Raw genomic sequence first — 8,415 nt, forward strand, 5'->3', positions numbered from 1 at the left:
ACCGTTGCAGCGGTACTGCAGGTTGGACCAGATGATGTTCTCCTGGGAGAAGCAGAAGACGCCCAGGCGGCCGCCCCGCATCGTGCTGTCGAGGATCACGCCCGAGTCCGCCACGAGCCGCGGGCCCTCGTACAGCCGCACCCTAGGGCGGGGGGGGGAGGCCGGGGTGAGCGCCCGGCCGGGACGGGAGGGGACGGCCCCGGCCCCGGCCCCGGCCCATTGTTCGGCCGCTTTTGCATGTGAAAGGCGCGGGCCGGCGTTGCCCGCGCGGGCCGGGTCTCCATGGCGACGGGACAATGGCGCGGAGGCCCAGCTGGTGCGGAGCCAGTGCGGGGCTGGGCCCTTCCCGCCGGCCGGGGCAGAGGCCGCCGGAGCTGCCTTAAAAAGGAAACCCGCGGCCTCCACCGCCCTGCACCCCACCGGGAAGGGGCCCCAGCCCCTCCTCACCGGATGTAGCCCACCTGGGGCCTGTGCATGAGCTGCCACCGGTACGAGGTCTTGTCCTTCCAGCCCACGTTGCGTGGATCCTTCCACAGCAGCCGGACCTGGTCCGGGGTGGTGCCTGCGTGCCACAGCGCGTTGCGCAGGTGCTCACCGGGGCCACTCGTGGACTTCACCGCCTGCGGGCAGAGGGCTGGGGGTGACCGGGGCGGGACGGGTGCCCCGGGCAGAGAAGGGGCCAGGAGTGCCCACCACGGCAGGCGCTGCCTGCCCCCCGGGTCCCCAGGCAGAGGGGCCATCAGGCCTCAGGCCCAGCATGGACCTTGAGTTGCAGCCCGGTCTCAGCCACGGCCCGGAAGGGGGTGGCCTGCCAGTACGTCTGCTCCGTCTGCTTCCACATGACCACGTAGAAGCTGGAGCTGTCCTGGTAGCTGAAGATGAAGCCAGCGTAGTCATCATCCGTGACAGTGTTGACATGGAAGGTGCCCTCGAAGTCCACCCCGTTGAAGGCCGTGTAGCCTGGGCACAGGGCAGGGCGCGTGTCAGGCAGGGAGGCATGTGCCCCAAGCCCCATGGGGCTCCTGGGCAGGCCACATCAGTTCTGCCCTCTCCCTCACTGGCGGCTCGGTCTGGGGTGGGGCGTGAGCTGCCCCAAGGAGATGGGTGGGAACAAGAGGCAGTGTGCTGCCCCAGGACAGGAACACCCCACCTACCAACAGCCAGGCCCGGGTCGCTGTTCATGGTCTGCACAATCTCCATGCCCTGGGGGGAGAGATGGGATTGGCACCTGGGCTCCTGGATGCAGCCCAGGGCCTGCCCAAGGGCTGGCAGGCCTAACCCAACACCCAGCCAGGCCCCTGGCCTGCTCCCCTCCTTCACCCTTTGCCCAGTGCTGCACAGCAGGCATCATCCTGCCTGACTAGCACTGATGCCAGCACCTGCCCTGCAGCCTCCCCCTCCCTCCAGCCATACCTGGTTCAAAACCACCCAGTTGGGGTCAATCTGGGCATCGCCCTCGGGGTCCAGGATCACTGTCTGGTAGGCCCGGAAGTCAGTCAGCGTCACCTCGGCACTCTCCGGGCACACGTCCAGCTGGTCAGCCACTGTGTCATTATCAAAGTCCTCCTCGCAGACGTCACCCACCCCATTCCCTGCGGGGCATGACCGGGCCAGTCACACGTGGTGCAGCTCCAAGCATGTGGCGCAGCCCCGAGCCAGAGTGAGCGCCATGCTCCATACAGCAAGCATGTCTGCTCCAGCTCCACGGGCTCCAGAGATCCTGGCTCCACCTGGCACCAGACTGCCTGCTATGTAGCAGTGCCAGCCCAGGGGACTCAACCCAGCAGCCACAGCCCCTGCCACAGGAGCCAGGCCTGCACCGGCTGTGCCCAATCCCCCTGGCACAGGCCCAGTGGCCACATGGTCCTCGGCCCTGGCTGAGCCCTCACCGTCTGAGTCCTTCTGGTTGGGGTTGGGAATGAGGCGGCAGTTGTCAGGGCCGGGAGCAATGTAGTCAGGGATGCCATCATTGTCATCATCATTGTCACAGTCATCCCCCAGCCCGTCATTGTCCGAGTCCAGCTGGGAGCTGTTGGGCACTTCGGCACAGTTGTCCTTGGAGTCCTGGTGCCCATCCCCATCGCTGGGGGTGGTAAGAGGGGATGAGGGGGCAGTGCCACCAGGCACGTGGCTGGGACCCCGTCTCCCCCAGATGCCCGCACCCAGTACACCCACCCACTGTGTGGCCTGCGCATGGGGGCTTCCCCCATGTCACCCAGGGCTCCACCCCATCCCTCCCTGCCTTCTCCAGGGCAATGGCAGAGCTTTGGGCAGGACACAGGCACTGGCTCACACACCCACCTGTCCTCGTTGGTGTCACAGATGTCTCCTACCAGGTCACTGTCCATGTCTGTCTGAAAGAGAGCACAGCCCCAGGTCAGCAGGGACTGGGGACTGGTCCTGGGCTCCAGGCATACAGGGGAAGGGGAAGGCCCCCCTCCAGCCCCTGTTGCTGCAATCACTGCAGGCCAAGCAAGGCCCAACAGCTGCTCCAGCCTCCCACACTGTCTCCCACCTGCACGCAGCCCCTGCCAGGCCCCAACCCATACCTGAGTGGGGTTGCTCATCTCAGGGCAGCTGTCGCAGGCATCCCCAACGCCATCCTCATCCCTGTCTGTCTGCAGTGGGTTGGGGACCTTAGGGCAGTTGTCCAGCACATTGGGGATCCCTGTGGGCAGCACGGCAACGGTGACCCCAGCCCAAGCCCAGCCCCACCTTGAGTCTCAGCCACAGCCCTAGATCCCCAGGCCCAGCCCAGCCTCACCCAGGCAGCCTCGGGCACATCCTTGCAGAAAGCCCCCAGCATGACCCAGGCCCCCTCCTTTGACACAGCCCTGGCCCTGGCCCCACCGTCGCCATCAATGTCGTTGTCACATGCGTCGCCCTCGCCATTGCTGTCTGTGTCCCGCTGGTCATTGTTGGGCACGTTGGGGCAGTTGTCACAGGCATCCCCAAAGGAGTCAGTGTCCGAGTTCTGCTGGTCCTTGTTGGGCAAGAGCCGGCAGTTGTCCTGCAAGAGGCGCCCGTCATCACTGGCATCGGGGCAGGCACAGACCCAAGTGCCATGGGGAGCTCTAGGCTGTGCCTCACAAGCCAGGCAGAGTCCCCCAGTCCCCCGCATGCTCCTGGAGCAGCATGGCAAGGCACTGCCCCCTCTCCACCCCAATCCTGCGGATAGCCCCTGGCAAGGGCCCCCCAGCCCTGAGCCCAGGATACCTCGACGTTCTTGATGCCATCACCATCTGCATCATCATCGCACTGATCCCCGATGCCGTCGTTATCAGCGTCTTCCTGCCCCGAGTTGGGCGTCAGCTGGCAGTTGTCCTGGGAATGGGGTGTGCAGCTGAGAACCTGGGGCCAAGCAGCCCCCTCCCTGCTCCTGACCCACCACCTTCTTGCCCCCATGCCCTGGGTGCGGTGCCCACCTGCTTGCAATGCTTGTTATTGTCGATGCAGGGTAGTGGCTCATCTGGGTAGCCGTCCAGGTCTGTGTCCCGCCCACACACATTGCCATTGCCAGCCCAGCCCACATTGCACTGGGGCAGAGGGGAAGGCAGAATCATGACACCAGAGACAACTGCCAGCTGTGCTGGGATTGCCCTGCCCCCAGGCACAAACGGCCCCAGTGCTGGCCCCAGCCCACCCATGCAGCCCCTCCCCAGCCCCACTCACCGCACAAGAGATGTCACCGTTCCTCTCGAACACGCAGTACCCGTTGATGTCACAGGGGTTGTGCGTGGGGCTGCTGCAGGACTTCAGTGGGGCACAGCCCATGGTCTGGTTGCCCAGGAACCCCGCCTTGCAGGGGCCACACTTGTAGGAGCCCTGGGGCAGAGGGGACAGGGTGAGAGGCTGGAGGCAGCTGGGGGCCATGGGGCAGAGGGGTGGGAGACAGCGCTCACCATCGTGTTGGTGCAGATAGAGTTTGGGTCACAGCCGCCGTTGTTCCCATCGTTGCATTCATCGATGTCGGTGCAAACCTGCAGCAGGGACAGTCACTGGAAGCAGGGCCCCTGCAAGGTCCTGGGGCTCGGCCTCCCCCAGGGAGAGGCAGCAACATGAGTAGGGTCCACCCCCCCCCAGCTATGCTCATTCTCCGCCCTTCACTGGACCTGGCCGTGCAGTGCCTTTCCTGGGGAAGGGAGGGAAGGGAGCAGGCCTGGGCTCATCCCTGAAGATGCCACACTCCAGTCCCGTGGTACTGTCCCGGGCTGGGGGGTCACACTGTAAGATGCCAGGGGCAGCCCAGAGCCAGCAGGTCATGAGCCTGTGCAGCCCTGGAACCCATCTCTGCTGCAGCAGCAGCCCCCTGCCTCCAGCAGCACTGTGCCCCCAGATTCACACCCTCCCCCGCCACTGTCAGGAGTCAGAGCAGCATAGAGCCGGCTGCCAGTGCCAGGCCCCTCTCACCTGCTTGCTGGCTTTGGCATAGTCAGCACCCACACCTGAGATGAGGTTCCCCTTGTAGCCACGGGGGCAGGGCTCGCAGCGGAAGCCGGGCGCCGTGTTGAGGCATTTCGAACCAGGGAAGCAGGGGTTGGCATGGGCACACTGGGAGTGAAGGAGAGGGTCCAGCCAGTCCCACACGCAGCCAGCATAGCAGGCCCCTGCCAGGAGTGTGGCTCACCAGTGCCGGCCTCCCAGGGCTGCTCCAGCATCACCCCTGCCCCAGCACCAAGCTTCCTGCCATGCACCTGGCAGCAGGTTGAGCCAATTCCCTGCCCCATCCATGGAGCAGGGAGCACTGACCACCATCCCTGTCCAACATCCCTGGGCACACAGGAAGCCTGACCCACAACCTCCTCCAGTGCAGCTTGAGGCCCAGGCTCTGCTCCACAGGGCAGGCTCCTCCCTGCCAAGCCTGCCTGCACTGTCACATTGCTCCTTCCCATGGGCACAGTCATGCCCTGCCTCAACCATTTCCCAATGCATCGGGATCCCCAGAACACAGGACCCCGCCCCATGTTGTGAGCAGTGCTCTGTCTCCGGCAGGCTCACGTGCAACCTGTTCAATCCTTGGGCTGGGCCCCTCACCTCATTGATGTCAGCGCAGTGTGTCCCGTTGCCCTGGAAACCAGGAGGGCAAGGCCCACAGCGGTACCCGGGGTACTCGTATGTCTCCATGCAGTCTACACCACTGAAGCAGGGGTTGGGGCTGCAGCGGGAGCGGTGCTCGTGGAACCCTGCAGAGAGAGGGGGTCACGGTGCAGCCGCTGGGCTGGGCCAGGCTGAACAGGGCAGGGCAGCTCCCTGGGGCCAGGACTCACCGCAGACCTGGCACTCCATGATGGTGTTCCGGATCAGGGACATCTCCTTCACCTGCAAGGCACAGTGCAGGTGTCAGAGCCCGAGACCTCAGCATCACAGCACCCTGGAGCAGAACCCACCTGATCTCTGGCCCAGGCCCCCAGAAGAAGTGGTGGGGGAAAAGGGCACTGAGCAGGGGGCTAGCATCTGGATGGGGCCAATCCTGCCACAGCAGGGAATGGTGCACAGCCCCTCTGGCCACCTCACCTGGTCACGGATATCCTCCCTCAGCTCCATCAGGACCTTGTTGAAGAGAGTCAGCTGCGTGACCAGGGCCTTGGTCTGCTCACCTGCCCCAACAAGAGCACCGGTCAGTCCCCCTCGGTGCCATCCTCTCTGCCCACTGCCCCCAGGGCTCTGCCCCACCCTGACAGGCACCCACGCACACCTGGGTCCACAATGGGGAAAAGCAATGCCCAGAAGCTGGCTGAGATCCCCCAAGCTCACTTCATGCATGACCACAGCTGTCTTGGAGCCAAGAGCAGTCAGGTGAAGGATGAGACCTCAACAAGGGGTGCAGCATCCCCTTCTCTGCCCTGAGACCCCGAGGCTTCCCTCTGCCCAGCCCTACCCAGGTGTGGGCCCAAACTCATGCAACAGGAGTGTGGGAGGGGGAAGGCCAGGAGAACAACAAGCAACTCACCCAGGATAGAGTTCAGCACCCCGGTCACTGCAAGGGAGGAGATGGAAACATCGTCCTGCTGCCAGCCTGACTCGTTCCTGCCCACGCAGCACAGAAGGCAGAGGCTGGTAGCTACAGACCCGGCCCCCACCAGACCCAGCCACAAGCAGGCTGCGTGCATATGCATCTATGTGCCCACATGGCTCATGCTCCATATTTAACAGGAGGACAAGATAGACACGTGTACATATGTATGGGTCCCATGTTTCACATGACATACATAGACATGCCCTGGCATACCTGGCAGTGCCCTATTCCACATGTAACGTGTGTGCAGATGCCCCTGCATGGGCTTGTATTGTGGGTGCCCCCTGCCGCGTTACCTGCACTGTGGATGGACTCATCACCTTGGAAAGGGCATTCACTCAGGGCCCCGACGCGGCTCATGGACCCTCCCAGAATCAGCTTCATCGACTCTACAAACCCCTGGTCCAGAGAGGAGCCGTCAGCCCTGGTGCCATGGTACTGCCCGTGCCCCCACTGCTGCACCCTCTGTGTCAGGCCCCATCTCACCTGCAACCTCTGATAGGCCTTCTGCCCCGTGCGCACCTCCACCGCCTCCACCTCGGCCTGGGGCACGACTGCTATCTGGGGCAGCCCCACGCTGGCATCGGCCTGCTTGCAGTCAACATACAGCTCCACGCCCAGGGCATCGGCGCGCAGCCCACTCAGGCGCACAATCACCGTGTGGCTCCGTCCATCTGCCAGGCCGGTGTGCTGCAGGTTCACCACGTGCAGCTTCCCGTCCTCCCGCAGGTATCGCAGCAAGACTGTGGAGCACAGCCACAGGTGTAAGCTTCCCCTCAGCATGGGGGCCCAAAGCCCTGCCCAGCACAGCTTGTACCCACTATGCATGGTGCCTGGCACAGCCTACCTTGAACTGCACAGCCCTTCCTCTGCCGTCCCCGGGCCCCCCAGCCCATGGCCAGAGGAGCAGGCGCTCCTGTGCTTCTGCATGACCCTACCTTTGTTGATTTTCCCCACAACAGAGACTTCTAGCCACCGCGTGTTGTCCTTCTTGGAGTAGAGGCCGAAGAGCACACCGCCCTGCTTGGGGGGCAAGCGGAAGGTGGACAGCAGGTAGGCATCGTTCACTGTCAGCAACTCTGTCCGGATCTTGTGTGCTACGTTCACCATCTGCCGGGCCTCCGTCACCATCAGCAGGTCTATGACTGCAGGATGGGCAGACAGATAGTCATGTCCAAGTCCCACAATACCAGCGAGGCTGCCAGAGTGACAGGCTGGTCCGTGACCCCGCAGACAAGGACTGCTCCCCATGCAGCCCTTGGAAAGCTGTCCCAGCCAGGGCCTTGCTGGCTGGAGGGGGTTCATGGAAGCACTGCCAGGGCCAGAGGCAGATGGATGGGTGCAGGCAGCAAACACACCTCCCGCCTGGCAGCAGAGGAGGGCTCCTTCCACTGTCCCTGCGCCAGAACTGGGGGCTCATCTCCAGCTCCTCAGGGCCCCACAGGCCTGGACCCTCCCACCTCGCCAGCCCCACACCCCTCCTCTTCCTTCCACAGTTCGGTGTAGAGGCTGAGAGGTCCTCAGGGCAGCCCTGCCATGCGCTCCACTGCAGCCGTGGGGGGAGAAACCCAGCACCCCGTGCCCAGCCTGGGCCCAGCTTGGGAGGCGTGGCAGAGCTGGGGAGTGCACCCCAGGAGGTGGCGCCCTTGGGCCATGGACAGAGGTGGCCAAGCACTGCCCAGGGCCTGGGGCAGGTCAACCCCCCACCACTGCCAGTCCTGCGGCCGGGGCACAAGGCTGGAGAGAAGCTACTGGGATGGGGACCCCGCACCCACAGGCAGCTGGTCCAGGCCACCACCACGTGCCCGCAGCAAGGCACAGCCCAGCTCCAGCAAGGATGCGGGGACCTCTGCAGTGAAAGCGAAGCTGGAGGTGGTGAGAGACTGAAGTGCGGCCCTTGGACAATGCCACGATGGCCCCCGGACAATGCCACGATCACGGAGGGAACCTGCTGGACCCCAGCCCCAGCAGCTGCCCTCCCTGGCTCAGAGCGGGGATGAGCATGGAGCCGGCACATGCTGCAGGACTCGGGGCCTCTCAGCTCCCTCCAGCCCCGGATCTGGCCCGCTCGCCCTTCTGACCCCCAAGCCCCTTAGGCTGGCAGCACGGGCCTTGGTCCAGGCTGGACCCCTGCACGGCCCTGGCTGGACAGCAGGTCCGGCGCCCAAGCAGAGGGCTGTGCTCAGCCTCCGCCGTCCCTGCAGGGGCTCGGGACTCCAGCAGCATCCCCCTGGAGCCGCTCTGCGGTTTCCCTCAGGCAGGGGGAAGAATATCCCTCTGTGCTGCAGCCGCCCAGCCGAGTGCCAGACCTCCCAGGGAGCGGCGGCCGCTACCAGCGCCCGGGCTAGGGCAGCCCCAGGCGGGAGCCCCCCGGGGCCCCGGCCCCTCGCGCCCAAGCC

The 8,415-nt window shown here is 64.8% G+C and overlaps 2 protein-coding genes across 2 annotated transcripts in view; one reads left to right on the forward strand and one right to left on the reverse strand.

The window, feature by feature from the left end:
* THBS3 (thrombospondin 3) overlaps positions 1 to 7,396 on the reverse strand; it is an 11,182-nt gene extending 3,786 nt beyond the window's left edge. The window contains exons 1-21 of the mRNA XM_019556729.1: positions 6,955 to 7,396; positions 6,503 to 6,759; positions 6,313 to 6,415; positions 5,951 to 5,977; positions 5,515 to 5,597; positions 5,268 to 5,319; positions 5,035 to 5,183; positions 4,411 to 4,551; positions 3,903 to 3,980; positions 3,673 to 3,825; positions 3,426 to 3,536; positions 3,217 to 3,324; positions 2,851 to 3,010; positions 2,550 to 2,668; positions 2,302 to 2,354; positions 1,890 to 2,083; positions 1,414 to 1,592; positions 1,155 to 1,203; positions 764 to 960; positions 448 to 620; positions 3 to 142 (exon numbers count right to left, since the gene is read on the reverse strand). Coding sequence (XP_019412274.1) covers positions 3 to 142; positions 448 to 620; positions 764 to 960; positions 1,155 to 1,203; positions 1,414 to 1,592; positions 1,890 to 2,083; positions 2,302 to 2,354; positions 2,550 to 2,668; positions 2,851 to 3,010; positions 3,217 to 3,324; positions 3,426 to 3,536; positions 3,673 to 3,825; positions 3,903 to 3,980; positions 4,411 to 4,551; positions 5,035 to 5,183; positions 5,268 to 5,319; positions 5,515 to 5,597; positions 5,951 to 5,977; positions 6,313 to 6,415; positions 6,503 to 6,759; positions 6,955 to 7,321 — 2,893 coding nt within the window. The 5' untranslated portion in view covers positions 7,322 to 7,396. The remainder of the gene's footprint in view (positions 1 to 2; positions 143 to 447; positions 621 to 763; positions 961 to 1,154; positions 1,204 to 1,413; positions 1,593 to 1,889; positions 2,084 to 2,301; positions 2,355 to 2,549; positions 2,669 to 2,850; positions 3,011 to 3,216; positions 3,325 to 3,425; positions 3,537 to 3,672; positions 3,826 to 3,902; positions 3,981 to 4,410; positions 4,552 to 5,034; positions 5,184 to 5,267; positions 5,320 to 5,514; positions 5,598 to 5,950; positions 5,978 to 6,312; positions 6,416 to 6,502; positions 6,760 to 6,954) is intronic.
* A 273-nt stretch (positions 7,397 to 7,669) lies between these two features.
* The window catches only part of MTX1 (metaxin 1), a 5,367-nt gene continuing 4,621 nt past the window's right edge, over positions 7,670 to 8,415 (forward strand). The window contains exon 1 of the mRNA XM_019556730.1: positions 7,670 to 7,891. Coding sequence (XP_019412275.1) covers positions 7,670 to 7,891 — 222 coding nt within the window. The remainder of the gene's footprint in view (positions 7,892 to 8,415) is intronic.

This window comes from Crocodylus porosus, unplaced genomic scaffold (genome assembly GCF_001723895.1).
Source record: "Crocodylus porosus isolate Cpor-Errol unplaced genomic scaffold, CroPor_comp1, whole genome shotgun sequence".
Classification (NCBI taxonomy): domain Eukaryota; kingdom Metazoa; phylum Chordata; order Crocodylia; family Crocodylidae; genus Crocodylus; species Crocodylus porosus.